We start from the raw sequence: 27,486 nt of genomic DNA on the forward strand, positions 1-27,486 counted from the left end.
GATTGAACAGAACTTGAAAACACCATCTGTTTGACATCATCTTTTTATAATCAAATGTTTAATCTCATAGAGTTTATAACGATGGCAAAAATTTCTACGTCCAAAAATTAATGTGTGTGTGAAGCCCTGCACATAAACACATCGATTTTTGTTTGTAAGCTATTTTTCCGTCCTTATAAATTCCATAGGATTAAACAGATAATTTCAAACAGATTATGTTTGTCAAGTTCCGTCTAATCTGTTTGATTGACCGAGCGAAGTGAGGTCTAAGATTCAAGTCGACGGTTTGGCATTTCTCTCTATGTTTAAATGTTTCTATGTTGCGCATTCACGGCGAAACGCGGTAATAGATTTCCATGAAATTTGACAATTATGTTCCTTTTTAAATTGCGCGTCGGCGTATATACAAGGTTTTTTGAAAATTTCACATTACAAGGATAATATGAAAAGGGAAAGGAGCCTCCTTCATACGCCAATATTAGAGTAAGAATCAGACTACATAATTATTCATCATAAATCAGCTGTCGAGTGGATTATAAATCGCATACCATGACGCATGCAATTCAATATCTCAATGTAACTTGGTAAAAATCAGCTACTGTGTAGACTATCAATTGCATGCCTCATTGAGTGCAATTTTCATGCACTATTAAATGAACTATTGATTGCGTGCAATAACGCATGCAATTAATAACTAAAAATTTAATAATTTAATAATTTAAAAATTAATTAACATAGTATTGTCTCTCGAACTTTCTCTGCTATGAACTCAGTCTGTCCTGTTGCCAGTATGTCTTGAAGGAGCTTTCGATGTTGGCATTTTTAATACACCAGCCCCAACAGCCATTAGCCGTTTTCACACCGATATCTCGCCGACACGACATACAGACAGGATTTACTCTGATGGACAGTATAAGAGGAGGCTGCGGGTTTTAACTGCGCGAGGTCGTCTACTGTTCACAGAACTACTAGTTATTGTCTTCTGATTGATTATGAATAATTCTATAGTCTTATTAATCCTATCTTCAGAGTAGATGATATATATAGTGATATCAGAGTATTGAGGTAATTCCTTATCCTTTCATATTGTTCTTGAAATGAAAAATTTCAAAAAACTTTGTATATACATCGACGCAAAGTAAAAAAAGGAATATTCCTGCCTAATCTCATAGAATTCTATCAGCGCATTTGACCGTAATTGCGTTACATACATTCAGATGAAAGAAAATCCGAGTTCAAACATAGGCCTCAAGTGTTCGGTCAATTAAAAAAAATTCTCAATGTGATGGAAACCGAACAAATTGATAGTACACAGGAAATATTCTTTAAACAAAACACACTTATATGCCTCCAAGATCTATCAAATCTCACATGCAACTGTACAAAACATAGTGTGGTAGGTTTATCTCGTATTGCTCATGTGCATTAGACCTATAGTATATTATGACTTCAGCCCCCACAGCTTCATACGTGATGAAAAAATTCACTCGAATGAATTATGGATGGAGAGGTCCGATGTTAGTTGAATGGCTCACTTCCTCTGATAAAATCGACATGGGAAACAGAGGATAACAATCAACTGTAACATAGATTCAGTCACTAAGTCACTTTGAAGGACTTCCGGACTTACAGTCGCGGCGGACTTAATCATTGAGAGCTTAGCCTAATTAAAGCGGCAGAACTGTCACGCTATAATATTGATACATGTAATCGTTGTTACATGTTTTTTGAATAGATTGTGAGCTTCCATGCGTGACGCAAAATCTACATGTTTATTTCTTTTTCATTATTGCGAATTATACCCACCACGCTAGGAATATTATGAGAAATAGCTCTATGAGAAATTCATGTTCTCATAGATTATCATATTCTTAAAATTATAACTTTCATATTCCCTAATAATTATGATTCTCATACATTATTTCATTTTATGAGAAAATTCATCTCACCTTTTCTCGAATATTCCATACAAATGGCTTTATAATCAATTTATTTTCCAGTTTTCAATCCATGAGGTATGTTATTATACCATCTTCTTTTGATTATTTTATACAATAATATAATTTCTCATTAACTACTGTTATCAGGGCAGTTTAACTTGAGATTAACATCAACTGAGCTGATGTTATGTAGTTTTACTCTAAATGATTGAAGTTTAATTACTACTGTATTTGACAATTTGTAGCTATATTCTCAATAATTTGGGTGAGGAATAGAACATGTTTACCTTTTTTCAAATTGCGTTAGAAAATAATACAAGAACAACACTTAATATATATAGTATACTCTATATATATAATAAATTACAGTGATTACAAACGAAGATACTATTACCGTGACTATGATTCCATAGTCTCTGTATATTTTGAATGAAAAATACTAAAAAATTGTCAAAAATCACAGATTTGTTGATACTTAGAAAGACCGGTTTCGGTTATTACACCATTGTCAATCTCTGATAAACTAAAACTAAATACAAGAGCAGCAGAATTTATACTAGTAGACGAGTACTGCTATTGGTCATGGGCATGAACGCCTGCCATTGGCCCAGCTAGACAGTCCATTCCCACTCAACGGTGTCACAAAATGGCGGCTTAAACAACAGACTCGCCATGATAACAAGATTTACTTTCAGTACAAAATAAGAACCAAGAAAACAAGTGTAAATTTCACTATCGTTTTGGATGCAACACGTTGCTTCTGAGAAGATACAAAAGAGCATGTGTTGCTTATGGAAAGATTCATTGAAGCTCCTTGTGTATCTTTTCGAGTGGAACACGTTGCTTTTGAAATGATACAACATAGTTGTGCTAAAGGACGTCATTCCAAAAAGCACCTTGTGCATCTGTTCGGATGCAACACGTTGCTTCTGAGAAGATACAAAAGAGAATGTGCTGCTTATGGAAAGATACATTAAAGCTCCTTATCTTTTCGAGTGGAACACGTTGCTTTTGAAAAGATACAAAAGAGCTTCTGTTGCTTATGGGAAGATCAATTTTCAAAAATCATGTTTTTGAACAGGTTGTATTGGAGTCTGGTGGCACTCCGCCGATAGGCAAAGCTACTGGACCTGGACTATACACAAAATGAACCGCCAATAGAACAAAAATAAACTACTTTTCAGCCACTACCTTCAAGGTTAACTTGTGTATTTGTTAAGCTGCGTACACATATTCGCGCTTTCAACCAGCACCGAGCACGCTCCTCCTTCGTACCGCCCTCGTACCACCATCGAACCACAGTCGCACCGCCCACGCACCCATCATGAACGTTACGGAAGATGTTAGATCTTCTCGCGTTCCCCGGTCGAACCACTGTTGTTCCCCGGTCGATCATCAATCGCTCTGCTGGAGTGACGTTCGGTTGCGGAGCAGAGCGAAAGTCTGTGCGCACCTTTATGATCAAAAGCTATAGTGAGGTCCACGTTATAATGGCAGTGTTTGATTGGCAATTGTAATGCTATCCTTGTCTATCATTCAACAAAGCGGATAGCGCTATCTCTTTCTTGATTTGCTCTGTAGCCAGATCATCTTCCAACAATGTAGAATTAATAATCAATTGGCAAATATCCCACCTCAATAATTATGAAAAATTATTTTGAAATTATTGAAAAATATAGTTTCTTGCTCAATAAAATATGGTTGATTATTTCAAACGAGAATGAACAGTTGATATTACATCAATAAACTTGTTTCAGCTACCGTCTATAGAAGGCATTGACAAGACAGAGGTTCAGCAACGTTGTTCTCTTATCTTTCTCCACTGCCATTATAACGTGGACCTCACTATAGATGTATCACAATCATCAGCAAGAAAATCTAATCACTGGTGATGGCTTATTCCATCGCCAAGTCATTCATGATTCTCGGACTCATTCATTGATGAGAGATTTCAGTTAACCAATCATAGAGGAGACTACAATCGTTTCTGTAATCGATTCACGAATCTTCGTCGTATTCATTGATGGAGCCTCAATATTGAATGGGCAATTGATGAGCGTAATATATGAGTAATTAATGGGCAAGTCTTATAGCATTGAGGAGATTACAATCGCTCCTATATATTGATCCATGATTCTCCGTCGTATTCATTGATGAAACTTCAATATTGAATGGGCAATTGATGGTCGAATTATATGTGTAATTGATGGGCAAGACATGGAACTCCAATATCGAATGGGCAGAATATATGAGTAATTTATGTGCAAGACATATTGACATTTGATGGGCAAAATGTATGGGTAATTAATTGGCAAGACATATAGGCAACTAGCCGTCAGGCTCACGTCGCTCGCCTTATCCATCTGGCCGGGGGGCTCTGCCCCCTAGACCCCCTACTGGATTGTCCAAAAATGGAATCAGCGGGCTCGCTTCGCTCGCCTGAATTTTCCATTTGAGCACGCTCCATTCCATCAGAAAGTCAAAGTACTGAGAAAACACAGAAAAGCTGAGAAAAGCGCTGATTTTGGGCGTATCTTTGATGAAATATTAAAGTCGACTCATCACAAAATTTTTAGACCCTAGCTAAACATCTGTAAAATTTGAAAATTTTCTGTCTCATACTTGATGAAAGAACTGAAAAAACACAAAAAACCGCTAATTTTTGGCGTATCTTTGGCGTTATTTCAAATTCCTTCTAACACAACATTATCACACCCTAGCTGAGCTTCTGTACACAAATTTGAACATTTTCTGTTTATTTGTTCTCGATAAAGCAGAGAAAACGCTGGAAAAACGCAGATTTTGGGCGTATCTTTGGTGTTATTCCAAATTTCTTCTAACACAACATTATTACACCCTAGCTAGGCTTCTGTACTAAATTCCAACAATTTCTGTTCATTTCTTCTCGATAAATCTGAGAAAAAGAGAAAAAAACGCTAATTTCGGGAGTATCTTTGGTGTTATTTCAAATTCCTTCTAACACAACATTATTACACCCTAGCTGAGCTTCTGTACTGAATTTGAACATTTTCTGTTCATTTGTTCTCGAAAAATCTGAGAAAAAGCAAAAACGCAGATTTTGGGCGTATCTTTGGACATTCTTCCAAATCCTTTCTTAGTGCGCATCTAAAGGGCCAACTGAACATACCTACCAAATATGAACGTTTTTGGTCCGGTAGATTTTTAGTTCTGCGAGTGAGTGAGTGAGTGAGTGAGTGAGTGAGTGAGTGCCATTTCGCTTTTATATATAGATCAATGGGCAAAATTCATGAGTAACTAGCGGATAACCCGTGCTACGCAAGGGTCTTTTCAAAACTTGACAAACTAAAAACTTGACTTAATTAAATCTTGAAGAATTGAAAATAGGCCTAAGACCGTCCTCGGTTGATTAAGAATCTATATGCAAAATGTCAAGTTAATCAGTTAAGTAGTTCATACATGATAATGCGTCAAACATAATGGGTCATATGAATAAAACCAAAGCATGAGCATGGGCATGGAACATAAGGTTTTGCTCATGAGCATTAGGTGGAAGCATAAGCATTTGCACATTTTTATATTAATAAGCTCTACCTTATACTCTTACATTAGGCACCTGAACTCTGGAGCAAATGCTCACGTATTTTAAAGATTTTTCATCAGCTGATTCGCCTTTGTGGCCTTACTTTGTTTTTATAGCTCACATAAAGCGCTAAATATGCAAGTAGGGGGCACCGCTTGTGTTTGCGTCGTCTGCTCTGTTCTCTATCCATGAATTGAGTTTTAGGTTAGTTCAGTTATGAATTTTGAAATAATTGCGTAAAAAATGTAAACTTCATTATAATTTCCAGCATAATCTCAATAGCCTTCTTATAACCGTCTACACTCTCATCTTCTTGAATGCCTATTCTGTGATGGCTATCTTTATATCGGATAGGTATCTTTTGTATTCATTCTTTTGTAGGAATAACGGTGATATTATATCATGGTTGAATTTAAAAAGTGTTTTATAGTTCTCAACTATTGGTTGTGATCGTATCTGGCAGAGTTTCCTCTTATTCACACGAATGAGTTGAGTCATTTTACTATGAGCAAAAGGTGAAAAAAGCTGCTCCAGACTAGACTCACCTTCTTTGAAGCATTTGCTTCAAAAGTTGAGCAAATGTTCTAGTTTATTCATACAATTTTGAGCAGAAGCTTTTACTTTTGAGCAAATGCTCAAACTATTTTTTTAAGAGCATGAGCAAAAGGTTTTGCTCACGTTTACTCATATAAGCATAATATGCTCCATCTTTCAGAAGCAAATGCTCAACTTCATTCATATGGCCCAATATTTTCCTATCCCGTACTAGTATTAGCCAGTTCTTTCCTCTATTATAGTACAGATTAATATACACTCACCATCAATAGCGACGCAGCTCAGCTGCAGACTTGTGCCTTCTGTGATTGGCCCTACCACTGTGCTCTGCAGTGCACTGCCATTTGCATCTAGAATTGTCAGCTTCTTCGGTGGCACTGCAACAGAAAAAAGCAAATTCCATTAGAATAATGATTCCAACCAATGAAAATTAATCGATAAAATCAGTTTTGGGTGTTCACAACAACACTATATGCGATCGTCTCAAGGTGCGTACAGATTAATGCGTCACGAACACGCATATTCCACTTTTCATCAGCTGATGCATTGTTTCAATTATTGAATGTCGAAGTGAACAACTACAAGACTTAACTTATTCCGGACTATGTGTAACCTTATCTAAATTTGGGAAAGGAATAGCACAAGGTTATCTCGTTTCTTCTCTCCCTATTATTTATCATGATGTACTTATCAATCAATAAAAAGAGGATAGATAATGAAAATCATTCTCCTAATGAGAATCCTTATTATATCTGTATTTGTACAGGAACAGTAAGATACAGATATAGTAAAATATAGCATCAGCTCATGGGAAGTGAATTGCGAGTGTTCGTGCCGCATATGTCTGTACGCACCTAATCACGTAGTACAACTTCTAAATATCGGGGCACCGAGCTTCGCTAGTTATTCATTTATTGATAAACGGAACACAATACTTTAAAATGATTGGGGAAGGACAAACAGTCACAGCCCGAAACAGACTGTTTCTTCCCCCGAATTTTGATTTATACACTATAAATAGTCCAAAAAGTAGGTTATGTTCCATACACTTGAATTCAGGTCCAGTTTTCTGTCCAAAAATTTCAAAACAGAAAGGTTCTAATTTAGGTTGTTTACAAACCAAATTGATTAATAGAATAACAGTCACTAATCAATCAAAACTGAAGATGAGATATTTATCTCGGGCCAGTCCCGTGTTTCGGATGGACACGTTAAGTCGTCGGTCCCGGCTGCCTAAAAAGCAGTCGTTAGGTCATGTCAGAGGCCCTGAAAGTGATCAGTTGCGACCTGAAAACTCTGACACCAGACCTGAGCCAGCCAGGTCACTCGATATTATTATTAATTAAAACTGTAAAATAATGATCAACTTTGAAAATTATGATATACTCTAATGATATATATTTATCATGTCATGTCTACAAATCAGATTTATTTTTCAAGACGATTGAAATTTCTAGATTAATACTTCTCCTGAGATGAGCTGATTGATTGCAAACAGTTGAGCAGCTGAAAATAATTATGCTGTATCTCCCCCACATCTTATGTTATCGACAGAAGACGTTTTTCCAAGGATGAATAATAATTATTATCCTTTTCATGTCCTCCAGCGAGTTTTCCAAGTTATGAGACCTAGTACAGTCAAGTTTTAATATCATAAACCTACAATGTTCCAAAGATCGTGAAAATCTTTAGAGCCGTTTTTGAGATCCGTTGGACATAAATAACCACATAACCATATCCAGAAATTTCTCGCTCAATATAATAGTATTACAAATACAGACATATCCCTCAGGTATGACTTCGATGGCCTCAATCGTCATTCTAACTAAATTGATTCATCAACCTCTTTGACAATCGATTAATTTGATGATTCAAGGCAAAGTCAGGTTTCCTTCTCGAATTCCCAACTAACAAAAATCTGGTATGGCGCACTCACACAACTTTCCTTGCCGTTACGAAAATTAATCACCTGGCGCTAGTGTACTCGCGCATCTCAAGTCTACTATTCAAAGATTTGAGCCAGCTTGTGACAGGACAATAACGCTGGAGACATACGAGGTCTGCTATCTCTCCATAGTGAATGATTTGATAGAATCAACAGTTGCCAACAGTTTGCAATTGGATAATCACATTTTCTCGAATTTCGAGCTTATTTTCAATTTTAGATGAAAATGTTGCTGAACATTAATTGTAGAGATTTTTATGCTCAATCTTTTCCACCTGAAATTTGTTGTTTAAATTGTATCTGAAGCCTGATAATTGGGAATCTGAAATCAAACTTTGCATAGATGAGGCGAAGGAAAGTAAAAATTCATGACCTCCATTTGGAGACTATAGCGAGGTCCACCACGTTATAATGGCAGTGTTTGATTAGCAATGGTATTGCTATCCTTGTCTATCATTCAACAAAGCGGATAGTGCTATCTCTTTCTCGCTTTGCTCTGTCGCCAGATCGTCTTTTAACAATGTGGAATTGAAAATTTACTAAAAATATATTAAATCTTTATCATGAAAATTTATTATGAAATTATTGAGAATATAATTTCTTACTTGATAAAATATAATTGATTAGTTGAACGAGGATGAACAGTTAATATTACATCAATAAACCTGTATCAGCTACCGTCTATAGAAGGCATTAACAAGACAGAGGATCGGCAACGTTGTTCTCCCATCTTCCTCCACTGCCTGTATAACGTGGACCTCACTATAGAACAAAAGAGCTAGACCTTCTCTTAATACAGTCAGGGCCGGTTTCCGAGCTTGGGATTTAGCTAAGTTCTAGACTTTAAACAGCTGGAGTAAGAAAATTAGCATTCCAAAACGGGGCGTAGTCGTAGTCATTGTCAAAGTCACGTTTAAATTAAGTTTCAAAAAACTAGAAAATTGAACAAAACATAAAATAAAGAGGAAATAGTGTGAAGTTTCAGCTATTTTGAATTATTTAGAAATATTTAGTTTCGTCAAGGAAAAACGTTTCCAATTATAAAAATGAGAGAATAAAAACTTCGATTACTGTTATAAAAACTGCGACTACGCCCCGTTTTGAAATAGTACTTTACGTAACAAGTCCGGTAACGATAGTTTACCGCATAAGTATGATTGTTTCTGCCCGAAACGTAGTTGAGGGCAGAATTATCATACGAATGCGGTAAATACGTTACCTTACAAGTTACGTACAATATTTTTTGTCATACTTATCTGAGAAAGAATAATATTGTTGAGAAACAGGAACCATTCATTACCTGCTGCTGCTGAGCCACTGCATTCTATAAGCATGGCCTAGCCCGTAGCGCCTAGTTCATAACAGACAGACCCTTCGAGCTCAAATAAAATAATAAAGGCCTAAATCATTAGATTCAACATAAGTTGTCCTAACATACTCGACTGTAAAGAGAACATATGATCTCATTACAGTATAGTATGCTGTAATCAAAATCACATGTTTTCTTTTTCTGAAAACAGCTGTTTACTGGCTTGATTTGATGCATAGAAAACAGCTGCAATTGAGTAAGTATGACAAAATAGTTATTTGTGCAACTAGTGCGCAAAGTGACAGTTTGCTGCACCGAAATAAATGTTTACACACGAGCCGTAGGCGAGTGCGGAATGATGGTTTCTTGAGTGCAGCAAACGAACTTTGCGCACGTATTTCACATTAAATTTTTCCTACAGTTACCATTGAATATGAAAAGTGGGTAAAATTCCTGAAATCCATCAATTGTTTTTCTGTGTAATTTTATTATTAATAAAAACCTTAATTTATTTAAAATTGAATAATAATAATTGAATTATAATGATTAGTAATTCAATTGAAAATTTATGTGACTGCTTGAAGGGGGTTAATCTTATGTAAGCATTGAAATGACTATAATAAAGGCACATAATGACAAGGCAATGCTGTTCTTCACTGCCATTATAACGTGGGCCTCACTATGAGTATTACCAACTTTTTTTTTGATTTTGCTGCACTGGTGCTCCATATAATCTACTAACTATTTTGCGTTGTCATGCTGCAAATCTGGAGTACTCACTTTGCGCACTAGTGCGGAAAAGTGATTCTTCCTACAATCAGTGCAGAAATTGTCACTTTTTAAGGTATCTGTAGGAAAAGCTAATTTTCTGACTCCAGCTGTTTAAAGTCTAGAACTTATCTGAATCCCGAGCTCCGAAACCGGCCCGTAATGACTGATATTCCATTTTGAAACTAATTTCTAAATTATTCTCAGAATACTGATTCACTTCTTCTTCAAGAGATACAAAATTTCCCCATTTTGAAACAAGTATAACATTGAAATCCATCGAACAGAATAAATCTTTCTTGGGATACCCTCAATAAAATCCAAGGGAGAGGGCAAATAATATCAAATATAGCCTACAACTGAGATTCTTGCACGAGTTTTAAATTCAAGGTTTCAAGAGCCCTCCAGGGTTGGAGGGATAAGAGTTGCTGGTAGCGTTGAAACTTGGGTGGTGAAATTCAGTCTAAATTGTCAGCCTCTCTTATAAGAGACACCAAAGCTCTCCATTTATCTAATGCTGACAGGTTTATAGTGGAGGAGCTTGTAGGAGAGTAAAATTTCAAAACAAGACATCGAAGAAAATTGAGGGGAAAATTTGATTCGAGAACTCGCTCCTGGGATCCAGGAAAAGTTTGTGGGAATAATGGATGCGCCTTTATGTTTCGACGATAAAACTGATAAGTACAGCCCTCATGAGCAGAATCCATAAAAGTGTACTCTAGAAGTGCTCTGCTCAGTATAATATGATAACAAGAAGGAGGAGAAGAAGAAGGAGAAGGAGGAGGAGGTGGAAGAGGAGAAGGAGGATGAGATGGAAGAGGAGAAGGAGGATGAGAAGAAGAAAAAGGAGGAGGAGAAGGAGAAGTAGGAGGAGGAGGAGGAGAAAGAGATGGAGATGGAGATCAAGAATAAGGAGAAGGTGAGGAAGTAGGAGGAGGAGGAGAAGAAAAAGGAGAACGAGAAGGACAAGGTGGAGGAGAAAGAGATGGAGATGGAAATGAAGGATGAGAATTAGGAGAAGAAGTAGGAGAAGGTGGAGGTGAAGGAGAAGGAGAAGGTGGAGGAGAAAGAGATGGAGGTGGAGATGGAGAATGAGAATTAGGAGAAGAAGTAGGTGAAGGTGGAGGAGAAGAATGAAGAGGAGAAGGAGAAGGAGGAGGAGAAAGAGATGGTGATGGAGATGGAGAATGAGAAGAAGGAGAAGAAGTGGGAGAAGGAGGAGGGAAAGGAGAAAAAGGAGAAGGTGAAGGAGAAGGTAGAGGAAAGAGAGATGGAGATGGAGATGAAGAATGAGAGTTAGGAAAAGAAGGAAGAGGAGAAGAAGAAGGAGGAGGAGAAAGAGATGGAGATGGAGATGACGAAAAAGAGGAAGGAGAAGAAGTAGGAGAAGGTGGTGGTGGAGGAGAAGGAGATGGTGATGGAGAAGGAAAAGGTGAAGAGGAAAGAAGAGTAGAAGGAGATGGTTGGAGAAGGAGAAGGTAGAGAAGAAAGTGGAGTAGAAGGAACAGGAGAAGGTGAAGAAGAAGGAAGACGAGAAGAAGAAAGATAGGATGAGGAGTACAAGAATAAGGAGAAGAAGAAGAAGGAGAAAAAGAAGAAGGATAAGTTAAAGAAGTTGATGAAGGAGAAGTAGAAGAAAAAGAAGAAGAAGGAGGAGTTGGAGAAAAAAAGAGGGAGGAGGAAAAGGAGAAGGAAGAGGAGGAGGAGTAAGAGTAGTACAAGGATATAGTGAAAGAGAAATAGAAGAAGAATAAGAAGGAGGAGGTGGAAAAGGAGAAGGTGATGGTTATGAAGAAGGAGGACGAGAAGAAGAAGAAGAAGAAGAAGAATAAGAAGGGGAAGAAGAAGGAGCAGAAGGATGAAAAGCAGAAGGAGGAGAAGGCGGGGGTGGAGAAAGAGCAAGAGAAGAAGAGGAAGGAGGAGATGGTAATGGAGGAGGAGGAGGAAAAGTGAGAGGTGGTGTTGGAGGAGGATGAGGAGGAATAGGAGTAGGAGGGTGATCAGGAGGAGGACGAGGATGAGGAGGAGTAGGAGGAAGTGAATGAGAGGTGAAGGAGAAAGAGGAAATGAAGAAGGTTGAGGAGGAGGCGGATTATGAGGAGCAGCAGATGAGAAGAAGAAGAAGAAAAAGAAGAAGTAGGAGAAAAAGAAGAAGAAGAAATATGAGAAGAATAGTCTATAAAAGTGTACCAGTGTAGAGCTCTGTTCAGTATTATATAGGTACGATAAAAACGAAAATTTTCGAATCCCCGCCGTTCATGGAGATCAGCACGATAAGAAACGGTTTCACTGGCTTCACATACACAATAAAAACTGAAATGAATTAGTAATGGACGGCTATCAATCCAAATAAGATTTTTGATGGAATCTGAAAAAAATTCTACTTCTTTCGCTCTATGGATACCGCATGAGTCAGCAATGATTCCATGGAAAGCATTGAAGTTTATCCACAAGAAATACTGACTGTTCCATCTGAATTCCACTACAGTGAGGTCCACGTTATAATGGCAGTGGAGAAGATGGGGGAACAGCGTTGCCGATTCTATGCCTTGCCACTTCAGCTGATACCGGTATATCTCATGTAATATTAACTGTTCATACTTGTTCAAAAGAATCAATAATATTCTATTAAGCAAGAAATTATATTTTCCTATAATAATTTCATAATGGATTTTCATAATGGAATATTTTGTCAATTAATTATGGAATATACATTGTTAGAGGTATTTCAATCATTAATTTCAATCGTAATTTCAAGCATTTAGCACCAAAATTACATAATCTACTTCCTGCAAACTTTAAACAGATTAATCATCCTAGAAAGTTCAAAACAATAGTATACAATTGGTTGATGAGCAAAGGAAGACAGAACATAGGAAACATTATTTCAAACAACAACCAACCACCTAATGACTTACTAAACACTAACTAATTAATAATACGCACAAAAAATTAACAAACCCCACTCTAGAACATGGTACGCCATAGTGGAGTAGGTCAATTTCCACACAGAAAAAACTAAACAAGTAGAGGACACGTTATATTGTAATTTATCTGATATTTTGTGTAATTGATGTTGTAGTTTTAGTTTTTTTTTTGGGAAATGAACATTTTATTTTTTAAATGACGATCTGGCAACAGAGCAAAGCGAGAAATAGATAGTACTATCCGCTTTGTTGAATGATCTGGCAACATTGCGGAAGTAGAAAGGGATAGCGCTATCTGCTTCGTCGAATGATAGGCAAGGATAGCAATACCATTGTTAATCAAACACTGCTATTATAACGTCAAGCAAATAGATTTTCCAATGGTTAAATAATAAATGGTTATGATTGAGATAGGATATTTTGTTAATCAATCATATTTCTATATTGTTTTATCTCTACATTGTTAAAAAAGATCTGGCAACATTGCAGAAGTAGAAAGGGATAGCGCTATCTGCTTCGTTGAATGATAGACAAGGATAGCAATACTATTGCTAATCAAACACTGCTAATATAACGTCAAGCAAATAGATTTTCCAATGGTTGAATAATAAATGGTTATGAGTGAGATAGGATATTTTGTTAATCAATCATATTTCTACATTGTTAAAAAAGATCTGGCAACGTTGCAGAGGTAGAAAAGGATAAAACTATCTGCTTTGTCGAATGATAGACAAGGATAACAACACCAATGCTAATCAAAATACTGCCATTATGAAGTGGACCTTACCATAAAACTTTAATACACATTTTCTTTGTCACGCAAACAATCAACTTCTATATTCATCTTTTATTCATCAAGAAATTTCCTATTCATTATTCACTTTATTCACTATTCACTGCAGCTTACAGAGCGAGTTCTCGCTTATAGGCGATCATTTATTTTTCATTCCTGTAATTTAATTCACTCAATAGTCGGGGAAAACCATTTTTGTCTGACTTTTAGAATTGTATCTTGGTGTAATAACAGCCTTGGCTGGTGTAATGGAAACGTTTTATGCCGCTTTTTATTGGAATGGATAGAGAAATAGTGAGAGAGAAAGAGAGAGAGAAAGAGGAAGAGAGAGAGAGTAGAGAGAGATAGATAGACTTAGATAGACAGACTTTATTCTTCAATTTGGTTACTAGGCTTGTCGCCTATGATAACATGGTTACAATAACATTTATAATTTTACAAATATTTTCAAATGTTACATGATATGATCATTACATTCTCATAATAACATGATCTTATGATAATATGTGACATTGTATAAGGAGATTGATCGATTGAGTACTTTATTCATGTAGATTACAACAATATATACTGGCTTATACACTTATATACAATAGCTAACAATACAGCAAAATTATAGATGAATTTACATAATATAGACTAAGAAAATAATTATTGAACTGCATATGATATGAAAAAAGCAATTGGTAATAGCTATGGATAATATTTTTGTGCAATCTACATAAATTGGCGGAGCTCTGGACATATCAATGTCCATTCTTTGGAAAGAATATTCAAAATATCCTTCCCACTAACTCTCTACCAAAAGAGAGAGAGAGAGAGAGAGAGAGAGAGAGAGAGAGAGAGAGAGAGAGAGAGAGAGAGAGAAAGAAACCGCCACGTTCACAGACTCAAGTCTTCAATAGTATTGATAGGAGTTTTTCAGATCTGCCAGTTCTCAAATCGTCCTAAGAAGTAGTTTAATGAAACTGATAAGTGGAAGACTAATTTATGAATACAACGAGGTTGGAAACGAGGAAAAACAGTTAAAATAAATGATGAAAAAACTAGTTGAAGGAAGGGTTAAGTGAAGGATTAAGTTATAAAAACAACGAGGGGAAAATCCATAAAAAAATATTAATAAACTAGTTGAATGAAATAGATAAGTGAAAGACCAAGTTATAACTACAACTAGGTTGAAAACGAGAAAAACCGGTTAGAATAAATATGATGAGAAAACTAGTTCAATGGAAGGGTCAAGTGAAAGATCAAGTTATAAAAATAACGAGGAGATGATCGAGTTTGAAAAAAATGATTGATGGACTAGTTGGATGAAACGGGTATGTGGAAGACCAAGTTATAACTACAACGAGGATGAAAACGGAAAGAAGCAGTTGAATGAAATGATGATAAAAACTAGTTGAATTAAGGGTTTAGTGGAAGACCAAGTTATAAAAAAACGAGGAGATAATCCACGTGAAAAAAATAATTATCGAACTAGTTGAATGAAACGGATAAATAGAAGACCAAGTTGATAAAACACTAGGTTGAAAACTAGAAAAACCAGTTAAAATAAATGATGAGTAAACTAGTTCAATGGAAAAGTTAAGTGAAAGATCAAGTTACAAAAATAACGAGGAGATAATCTAGTTTAAAAAAAAGGTTAATGAATCAGTTGAATGGAACGGATAAGTGGAAGACTAAGTTATAGCTACAACGAGGTTGAAAACGGAAAGAAGCAGTTAAAAAAATGATGATAAAAACTAGTTGAATAAAGGGTTTAGTGGAAGACCTAGTTGTAAAAAAACGAGGAGAAAATCCACGTGAAAAAAAATTACTATCGAACTAGTTGAATGAAATAGATAAGTGAAAGACCAAGTTGATAAAAAACTAGGTTGAAAACTAGAAAAACTAGTTGAAATAAATTATGAGTAAACTAGTTAGATAGAAGGGTTGAGTGGAAGATCAAGTTATAAAAATAACGAGGAGATAATCTAGTTTAAAAAAAAGGTTAATGAATCAGTTGAATGGAACGGATAAGTGGAAGACTAAGTTATAGCTACAACGAGGTTGAAAACGGAAAGAAGCAATTAAAAAAATGATGATAAAAACTAGTGAATAAAGGGTTTAGTGGAAGACCTAGTTGTAAAAAAACGAGGAGAAAATCCACGTGAAAAAAAATTACTATCGAACTAGTTGAATGAAATAGATAAGTGAAAGACCAAGTTGATAAAAAACTAGGTTGAAAACTAGAAAAACTAGTTGAAATAAATTATGAGTAAACTAGTTAGATAGAAGGGTTGAGTGGAAGATCAAGTTATAAAAATAACGAGGAGATAATCTAGTTTAAAAAAAAGGTTAATGAATCAGTTGAATGGAACGGATAAGTGGAAGACTAAGTTATAGCTACAACGAGGTTGAAAACGGAAAGAAGCAATTAAAAAAATGATGATAAAAACTAGTTGAATAAAGGGTTTAGTGTAAGAACAAGTTTTAAAAAAAACGAGGAGAAAATCCAGTTAAAAAAATTATTATCGAACTAGTTGAATGAAACGGATAAGTGAAAGACCAAGTTATAACTACAACTAGGTTGAAAACGAGAAAAACCAGTTAGAATAAATGATTTAAAATTAGTTCAATGGAAGGGTCAAGTGAAAGACCAAGTTATTAAAAGATCGAGGAGAAAATCCAGTTAAAAAAAAAGATTAATGAACTAGTTGAATGAAACGGATAAGTGAAAGAGTAAGGCCTAGTTGCACAACAGCCGGTTAAATTTTAACCGTGATTAATTCACGAGAACCAATCAGAGAAGGCGTTTTTGAAAAGACGGTTTCTCTGATTGGTTCTCGTGGAAATAATCAAGGTTAAAATTCATCTGGCTGTTGTGCAACCGGCACAAGGTTATAAATAGGGTGAGTTATATTGAACTTTCCGGTTTTGGAAGGGCGTTGCACATTTTTCGTTTGCAGAAGTTTCACCATTTTTTCACTTATCTGGGTTTTCTCGTTTTCAACCTCGTTGTATTTATAACTTGGTCTTACTCTCAACTCCTCATTGAACTAGTTTTCTCATCAATTTTTATTTTCTCGTTTTTAACCTTGTTGTACAAAAAGTTCATAAGGGGTTGAGTGAAAGACCAAGTTATAAATAAAACGAGGTTGAAAACGAGAAAACCAAGTTGAGTGAATTGGTGAAAACTTCTGCAAACGAAAAATGTTTAACACACGGGAAGAGTTACTGCATTGTGGTTGTTGGTGTTAAATTGTACATAGCAGACTGTTGTCCCTGATGTATCACTTGTCAAGTCTCACACTCAACACTCTTGCTCTCTCTAAAAAAACTCTCTCTCTCTCTCTCAATCATTCTCTCTCTAACAAGAGAAACTCTCTCTCTCTCACACACTCTTCCTCTCTCTAACAACAGAAGCTATCTCTCCCTCACACTCATTCTCTCTTTCGTCACCCCTTACACGCGTTTAAAATACCCTCTCTAGCAATTGTCAAGTCTCACAAACAAATTCTCTCTCACACACTCTCTTCCACTGTCTCTCTCTCTCTTTCACACTTTCTCTCACTCTCTCTCAATCACTCTCTCTTTCTCTTGTCACCCCTCACACACGTTTGAAATACCCTCTTAATGATTGTCATCTCTCACTTGGACACTGAATATACTTTTCTCTCTCTAAGAAGCACTCTCTCTCACTTCACCCTTTTCACGCTCACAGAATACCTTCTCTATCTATTGTGATCTTTCTCACAGTTCCCTTCAAGCTTATTCAATGTATCTATTTATTTATTCTTCTTTTACAATAAAGCACGGATCAGGGGGAAGAAATTAAGGATACCTTGTATTATATCTCACTCAAAATTTGGCAACATGAAAAAGTCAGAAACAGGGTTGGGCTATATCTTTCAGTTTTTCAATCTAACAAAAAATTCAGTTCAAAAAAATTTATACAAAACATACTTTTGAATACAGATTTTTCAAATACCAAGATCATAATAGTTCCACTCAAATATTTCAAAAATAGAAAATATTCTAATTAAAAAGAAAATGTTGAACAAGAACCAAAAAACAAACTTACTCTTAAAATACAGATTAGTAGTTTTGTCTTCATGGTAAATTCAATATTCAAATTTAAGTATTTCTTGAGTGAGAAAAATATTACTAGGATGCATTTTATGTGATAGCTGCACGAGGTCCACGTTTCACATGAACTACTAGTTAAAAATCAGCCAAGAGCCACTCTCACATCGATATCTCGCCGACACGACAAGACAGGACAGAGTTTACTCTAATAGAAAGTATTAGATGATCAAAAATAAGCAATTAGCCGTTTTCACACCGATATTTTGCCGACATGATAAGACAGGACAGAAACTACTCTGATGGAAAGTATTAGAGGAGGTTGTGGTTTATTTATTGCTCGAGGTCTACTGTTCACAGAACTACTATTCAAAAATCATAGTTAGCCGTTTTCACACCGATATCATGCCGACACGACAAGACAGGAAAGAGTTTACTCTGATGATAATTATCAGAGGAGGCTATGGTATAAAACTGCGCGAGGTCTACTGTACAAAGAACTACTAGTAAAAAACCAGCCATTAGCCGTTTTCACACAGATATCTCACCGACACGACAAGACAGGACAGAGTTTACTGTGAAGAAAAGTATTAGATGAGGCTGTAGTTTATAACTGCGCGAGGTCTACTGTTCACAGAACTACTAGTTAGCATTGTCGATACACCAACCCAAACAGCTGTTAGCCTTTTCCACACCGAAATCTCGCCAACACGACAAGACAGGACAGAAATTACTCTGATGGAAAGTATATATAAGAGAGGCTTTGATTTATAACTGCGCGAGGTCTACTGTTCACAGAACTACTAGTCAAAAATCAGTCATCAGCCGTTTTCACACCGTTATCTCGCCGAAACGACACGACAGCACAGAATTTACTCTGATGGAAAGTATTAGATGAGGCTGTGGTTATAACTGCGCGAGGTCCACTGTTCACAGAACTACTAGTGTAAAATGTAATCAATATTACTCTAGAAGGGAAAATATGGTGGTTTACTAATTTACTTATAACATTTACCGTTTGAAACAGTATTAAAGGAGGCTGCTGTTTAAAAATGCGCGAGGTCTACTGTTCAGAGAACTATTACTGTATCATATAATCATTAATTTATTTCTGTAGATAGGAAAATAGGGTAGTTTACTAACTTACTTGTACAACAATCACCGTTTGAGAAAGTTAGCCGAAAAGTAAAAGCCTCAAAAAATGATTAATAATCATCCATACTGAAATCAACATTGGAACAGTACATCCCCTTTAATAGAGGTCAATGACCCAGTCTCGAAGTTCAGCTTTAATTACCAGCTGCCAGCTGTAACCTGTTTTCAAGCTTATAAATATAGCTATCCATGGTATAAGTTTGAAGAAAATCGTTGGAGCCGTTTTCGAGAAAACCGTGAATAACATGGTTTTTTAGTGATTATCAGCCATTTTTCTCAAGAATATTACGGAGCTCCTGCAATTTTCCCAGGAATGAGACTCATGTCAGTTGATAGGGCTTATAAATAGCTATCCATGATATAAATTTGAAGGAAATCGTTAGAGCCGTTTTTGAGAAAACCGTGAAGAACATGGTTTTTTAGCCATTATCCGCCATTTTTTCCATCATTTTGAATTCAATTTTATTGAATTTCTTATTGTCGGATCCTCATGGTTTAAGGACCTTAAGCTTGAAACTTAAGTCAAACGGTTGATTAGGAATGGAGTTATCGTGTTCACACACACACACACACACACCACACACACACACACACACCACACACACACACCACACCACACACACACACCACACCACACACACACACCACACACACACACCACACACACACACACACCACACACACACACACACACACACACACACACACACAACACACACACACACACACACACACACACACACACACACACACACACACATACACACACAGACCAACACCCAAAAATCATGTTTTTGGACTACCTTAATTTTTTTGGAGAGTAATACTTCCCTTACCTATAGTAATAGGGCAAGGAAAGTAAGAAAGAAGGAGGAGAAGGAGGAGGAGGAGAAGAAGAAGAAGAAGAAGAAGAAAAGGAAAAGAAGAAGAAGATAATTTTTCCATCTTCAAATCCATCTCCCATCCTCCATCTCTGTTTATCTTCATCTAAGTTATGTTGACAACAGTTGTGCAACCAGCCTTGTCTAACATAGGCCTGCACTCATTTCCGTATTCCGTATATCTGCTAACATCTTAAAAGCAAAGATGCTCTTAGGAAGAAATCTCTTCGCTATGATTTGCTTATCATTCCTTTTCAACTACTTGTCACCGGTGCTAAGCAGAGTTTTGTTTTTTCTTGAAACCCTTTTTATGATGATGTGAAAATATGAAAGCATTCATGAGATCATGAATTTTTGTTTAGCGAAAAATCTTGGAATGAGATGCTTGTAATCTCTTTTCTGTGATTTGCTTTATCATATAAACGTTTTTGTATAGAGGTAAAGAGTAGAGTAATGTTTTCTTTTTCATATCCAAAGTGGAGATTTTGTATCTCGTTTCTATAATAATTATGCTTAATATCTTCTAATTATGTAGGAAACTCTCTGTATACAATAACATATTTTCAAATTTCAAATTTCAAATTTTACTGCCTTACAAACAGTGTTTACAAATAAATACAGATTACAAAATGTGATATTTTAGAATAAGAGGTATGATTTTTAGCATAATAATATAGGCTACTAATTCGGTGAAACCAGCAAAAGCACAGTTTGAGTGCCGGTGACGAGTACTAAAACAGAAAACGATACTATCACTTCCAATAGAAAAACTTTGATTCAACAAGGTAAGCTTAACTATAATATTATAACTATACAATTCAATCAAGGTGAAAGTGGGGGAAACATATTTTATACTGTATGTAAGTTTGATGGTAAACTAGAGAAAAAAAAACAAATTGTGTTGTGAATTGGTGAAAAACATTTGTTGATTTAATCCAATCAATTATTTTCTTAGTACTTGATTTAGTGATGCTATCTGAAATTAAATTTTCGGGTAACAGGTTAATCAATTTATTTACTACCTAGGGGAACTGTCTGCGGCATACTATTAGGTCTGTCCTGGAAACACGGTAATTTGATGGCGATCTGAAATTGTAAGCTGGGATGTATGGAGTGAATGTATTTTTGGATCTATTGATAAAAAGTATTTAATTTTTTATACAAAGTTGTTTCACTGTCAGAACCGGGAATTCTTCATAAAGTAAGTGACTGGAATATCGTCTCGGCCTTTGGAGAGCAGCTCTTAGTATGTGCCTCTGGATCACACCTATTTTATTGAAATGAGTGTCTAAGGCACCCCCCCCCCCCAAACCCTTATACCATACTGAAATATGGATTGGGCATAAGCCGATCAATAAGCCATCATCAATAATAACTTTAAATCTCCAACACTGCTTAATCTGTAGAATTAATGAACAATATATTTTATTTTTTTACACATATTATCAATATGTGCATTCCACTCGAGATGTTGATCTATTAAAACACCTAGATATTTAACTCTCCTCACGTTTGTCAATGATTGACATATACAGTCCCTAACAAAAAAATCTGAGTTGATGGACTACTCCTTTCAGCACAGTCAAACGAATGAATTTCAATTCCACTATTTAACATTTCCGCCTGGATGGAATTTATTGTTGGCGAGAAAGTCATATATATATATATATATATATATAATATATATATATATATACACGCTTTTTTTGTGTTTATAGTGAGAGTGTGCAGATCAAGCATCAGGATTTATTATTCCTTTCTGTTATTTGCTGACATATTGGACGTTTTTGAATAGGAATAATGTTTTTCTATTTTCCTTATTGAAAGTGGAGATTTTTATACCTCGTTTCTATAAAAATTATGCTTATTATCATCTTAGGTAAGAAACCCTCTGTATACAATGAAATATCTATTATTCCTTTCTGTGATTTGCTATCACATTAAACATCTTCGTGTAGAAGTAAAATAATGTTTTTCTACAACTGCGTGTGAAGAAAGAATTTACATACTCAATTCTCCTCGTAATACAGCTTATTTCTGAGGAGAATCTACTTTTTCGCTCGCTAACCATCCGCGCATGCACAGTAGATTTTCTTCACGCTTGCAAATCATTCGCGCATGCGCAGAAGAATTTCTCTACGCTCGCTAACCAGCTGATGATAAGTAGCTCGCCAAAAGACAAACCACTCTCGGTCAGATCTTAACCTAAAAAGTCGGTAATTGTACCGATTCTACAGTCATGATGGATATCAGTGTAGACGAATTATTATAAAATCCGCCAGGTTTGTGCAGATGTAGAAAGAAATTTGTATGTAATTCGCGCGTGATGCTTCTTTATCGCTCTTGCAAAATTATCACGCTCCGCTTCGCGTCGCGTGATAACTGTTCGCGATAAGGTCGCGCATTACGCTCTAATACATAAATAGCTATTGTATAGAAGTAAAGTAATTAATAAAAACAATATGAAAAGTTGAAGTGACATGTATTGGTCTATTAAAAATTTTACAACGACTAGTTACGACCATAACTTGGGTCATTTTCAAGTTGAAATGTGAAAACCATATTTCAACTTGAAAGACCTAAGTTATGGTCGGAGCTAGTCGTTGTAAAATTTTTTAATAGACTAATAAAGGTCACTTCAAGTTTTCATATTGTTTTTATTGATTTGTACAAAATTAGCCCATAGAAGTGAAGTGTTTTTAAGTAAAATAATGTTTGCCTATTTTTCTTATTAGAAGTGGAGACTTTTGTATCCCATTTTTTATGATAGTTATGCTTATTATCACCTTATTATGTGGGGAACCCTCTGCATACAAGTAGTCTAATTACTTTAGTCTATTCATCATTATCTATGGAGCTTACAGATTATAGTTCATGTATTGGAAAAATATTGATAAAAATTATTCCCAGTATGATGAATTATCTGTAATCTTCATTTCTCAACTAGATTGCTCTCTACTTGTGAAGCTTTATTCTCAGGTAGCTTATAACGATTTCTCTCTGGAGTTACAAAGTTACAATTATTGAACTCTCATGAAATCATTTCTGTAATTATTACTTCAGAACAACTTCCACAACTCAGGTCCAATGTGTAATTCAATCAGAATATTCGCATTTCAGCTCTTTTCCCAGGTATTCTGATAAAATTGACTTCACCAGTGAATCTTTCTCCTCAGTCTCAATCATTTGAATACATGTGCACACCTCACGAAAAATACAAATAATTATAACATAGATTTTGAATCTTTCTCCTCAGTCTCAATCATTTGAATACATGTGCACACCTCACGAAAAATACAAATAATTATAACATAGATTTTGAATCTTTCTCCTCAGTCTCAATCATTTGAATACACGTGCCCACCTCACGAAGAACACAAATAATTATACATAGATTTGAAACTGTAATTGAATACAGTTTTGGATCATTCAAGTTATGAGATCCACTTTAAACTGTTGGAAGTTCTAAGAATGGCTTCAATGCTTCTATCTCAAAACAGGGCTGACAATATAAAGTGAATATGAAAGCTTGTTTCGAAAGTTGTAACTTTGTACTTTGCGAGATGAAGCACTATATAATCCCTGTTCCATCAGTTTAATAATTCCATTTATTCAAGTGCCTGGGACTCGGACCAAGTTCATTTGAAAGTGGAACACTGTTCTAAATGTATCAGAGACTGAAGGATTGAGATAACATTCAGTTATCACTTTAGTGATTCTTCTGATCCCAATGATAATATATACAAGTAATTTATCCTGGTACAAATAGTATGATAATATGATCCCAATGATAATATGAAACACTGGAATATTGTCTTATAAAACACTGAAATATTGTCTTGAAGAACGAATTTACTGAAAAATCTGGTGTGGTACACTCACACAACTTTCATTGCTCATTGAACTGTGAGCCTCATTCCTTAACGACAATAATTTAGAGAAATAACATAATGACGATTGGCGGCAACATAATTATTTGAAACTACGATCAGACTACTGTATATGTGTGTATATAATTGTTTTCAGAGTACTTTTTCCTTTGTGTAAATTGTGAAATTCGATTATTTTTTCTAAAGTCGTCGAAACAGCTGTTCTACAGATGAAATATCTCGACTATGTGTTATTTTTGTAGACTGCTCTACCTACCTACCTCATACACGAGAAGGAGGTTACAAACTCCATTTCTCACGGATGGGGTGAACCCTCCATTAGTTTCCCAGAAAGGAGACTCATGCCAGTTGATGGAGCTGATAAATAACTATACAGAGTATGAATTTGAAATAAATCAGTCGAGTAATTTTTTAGAAAATCGTGAAAAACATGGTTTTTCAGTAATTATCCGCCATTTTTCTCGAGAATATTACGCATCTCCTGCTATTTTCCTAGAAATGAGACTCATGTCAGTTGATAGGGCTCATAAATAGCTATCCATGGTATAAATTTGAAGAAAATCATTAGAGCCGTTTTTGAGAAAATCGTGAAAAACATGGTTTTTTAGTAATTATCCGTCATTTTCCGCCATCTTGAATTGAATTTTATTGAATTTCTTATTGTCTTATTGTCATGGTATAAGGACCTCAAGTTTAAAATTTCAAGTCAATCAGTTAATTAGGAATGGAGTTATCGTGTTCACAGACATACACACATACACACATACACACACACACATACACACACACACACACACACACACACACACCACACACACCACACACACACACACACACACACACACACACACACACACACACACACACACACACACACACACACGACCAAAAATCCAAAAATCATGTTTTTGGACTCAGGGGACCTTGAAACGTATAGAAAACTTGAAATTGGGGTACCTTAATTTTTTTTGGAAAGCAATACTTACCTATGGTAGTAGGGCAAGGAAAGTAAAAAGTTACAAACATGTTTCAACAGCATGGTGTTATCACCAGTATGGTAATAACTTCAAAACTATATCGCTATATCTCACTAATAACAGTATCTGAAGACAAGAACTATCTATTATTCCCTTGAGTGCTTCTTACAATTCACAACATTATTATTTGATTATATAAGTCGTTAAAACTATACTTCAAATCACAAGGAAGATGGGAATCACAGAGATATTGCAATTATTCACATTCAATTTCCATGAATAAACAATTATTATTCAACGAAAATCCAAATTAAATGCTGTAAATCACCCCGAAGACTTCTGCTACTGCAAATATTGACAACAGGGTAAACAGCTAGATGGAATAGTAGCGCTCATCGAATTTCCATCTAGCTGTTTACCCTGATTTGTAGTAGCAGAAGTCTTCGGGGTGATTTACAGCATTAAATTGGGATTTCCGTTAAATAATAATAATCAATTTTCAAGGAAGAATATTTTGTGTTATACAATAGTAAAATCTGATCATGTTTAGAACCTTCTGTAAACCAATAATATTATGTTTTCAAACAATAAGGTGATTCGGATGGATGATAAACGATCTGGCAACGTTGCAGAGCTGGAAAACTGGATTAAATTCATATTTATTTATTTATTTCATTGGCAATTCCAGATCATAATTATAATATGATTGGGAGAAGACAACAGACATAGCCCAAAACTGTCTTCTCCCAAATTTTTACAAATAAAAGTTTCAAAAAAGAATAAGGTTAAGATTTCACTTTCACTTCAAAAAGTCCAATTTCTACTTCCAAACTAATGACTAAACTAAAAATTTTGAATTTTGATATTTGAAAACTGATTAAAAACGAAAATATTCCACTAAAATCTCTATAAATTGGAAATTTTTGAGTAATTTTGCAAAATTTTGAGCCAGAACAGAAAAACAACTTCACTAATACCACAGCTGATAAATCAAGTATGATTTGTTATTATGTCAATTCTGGGTTTAAGCCAATAGCCGATTGTATTCAGTTCAAGCTTTCAATGTGTAAACGGCCCCAAGGGCCGGTTTCCAAGCTCGGGATTCAGCTAATTCCAGACTTTAAACAACTTGAGTCAAAATTTATCTTTCCGAAACGGGGCGTATACGTAGTCTACGTTTATAGTTATTTGTGCAACTAGTGCGCAAAGTGACAGTTTGCTGCACCGAAAGAACCGTTTACTTCTTTACTTCTGAAGGAACCGGAATGGTTTCTTGAGTGCAGCAGAGGAGCTTTGCGCACGTATTTCACATTAAGTTTTTCCTACAGTTACCATTGAATATGAAAAGTGGGTAATTATGGGTGAAATTCCCTGAAATGCATCAAATGTATATCTGTGTAATTTTATTATTAATAAATAAAATAGAATGTAGTATGTGTGTTTGAATGACGGCTGTGTGCTGTCAACTGCTGTCATCCACCACACTCCACCCCTCCAAGATTCTTATAACGTGCACCACAACACTATACCACAGTTACCAACTTCATTTTGATTTTGCTGCACTGGTGCTCCATATAACCTACTAACTATTTTGCGTTGCCATGTTGCAAATCTGGAGTGCAGGAAAAATTTTTTCTTCCACCTACTGTCTAAAGTACTTACTTTACTCCCTGAAACCTAATACTAAAGTGTCACTTTTTCGCTCTCGGTAGTAAAAAACAGAAAAACTCCCTAGGGAGTAGAAGTGACTCCATTTAAATAACATGGGGAGCATCTCTATTTTGAAACTTACATTGTGATAGGTTAGAAGGTTTAAGCTCAGATGAGAAAGCATTATAGAGGTGTCTGTCATTGAGTCAACTGAATTCAATACCTCAACCAGAAATTTGATTAACTCATGAAATATAATATGTTTGTATGATAATTATTACATTCTTAATATGAGTAGACGATAAAAATTTATACAATTTTTAAAATATTTTATTCTATTCAAAATACCAGCCAACAAATATTTTTGATCTGCAATAATTCAAATCTGAACCGCGTGATCTGGAGTCAGCCATTTTTGGTAGCTGCTCAGCTGATATAATTGTTACAACTTTTGCCGATAGATAGCGCAATCGGCAGTGCCAACCAGACGACCGGTTTTTAGGTTTTAGATTTAGGTTATGTTGTTAGAAATCATTGTCACCAATACGTAAGTTATTAGAATGATTTTATTTGCAGTTTCTATAAAAAAATGTAGATGGAGGAAAAATGTTGTGTACATCACGAGCGAAAAATACTTTTCCTCCCTCAGGAAAATTGCTACTCTCGGCTTCGCCTCGGGCTTCAAACTTTTTCCCACAGGGAGAAAAAGTCGTACTTCTCACTCTAGATATACAAATAACTATTCCCACACTAGAGCGGAAAAGTGATTCTTTGCGTTTTGTAATCAGTGCAGCAATGGCCACTTTTCAACGTAACTGTAGGAACAATTAAATTTCGAGGAACTAGGAAATTGGACACAAAATAAAATGAAGAGAGAATAGTGTAAAGTTTCAGCTATTTTGAATTATTTAGGAATATTTCATCTCGTCAAGGGAAAACATTTCAATATTATAGAAATGAGAAAATGTGACTACGCCCCGTTTCGGAAAGCAAATTTTCTGACTCTAGCTGTTTAAACTGTAGAACTTAGCTAAATTTCGAGTTTGGAAACTGACCCTAAAACTGCAAT

The 27,486-nt window shown here is 35.5% G+C and overlaps 1 protein-coding gene across 1 annotated transcript in view; it reads right to left on the bottom strand.

The window, feature by feature from the left end:
• The window catches only part of LOC120350764 (hemicentin-2-like), an 822,623-nt gene that overhangs the window by 151,924 nt on the left and 643,213 nt on the right, over window positions 1-27,486 (bottom strand). Inside the window, exon 6 of the mRNA XM_039425529.1 lies at window positions 6,321-6,434. Within this exon, the coding sequence (XP_039281463.1) occupies window positions 6,321-6,434 (114 nt within the window). The remainder of the gene's footprint in view (window positions 1-6,320; window positions 6,435-27,486) is intronic.

The sequence above is a fragment of the Nilaparvata lugens genome, chromosome 4 (assembly GCF_014356525.2).
Source record: "Nilaparvata lugens isolate BPH chromosome 4, ASM1435652v1, whole genome shotgun sequence".
Lineage (NCBI taxonomy): Eukaryota > Metazoa > Arthropoda > Insecta > Hemiptera > Delphacidae > Nilaparvata > Nilaparvata lugens.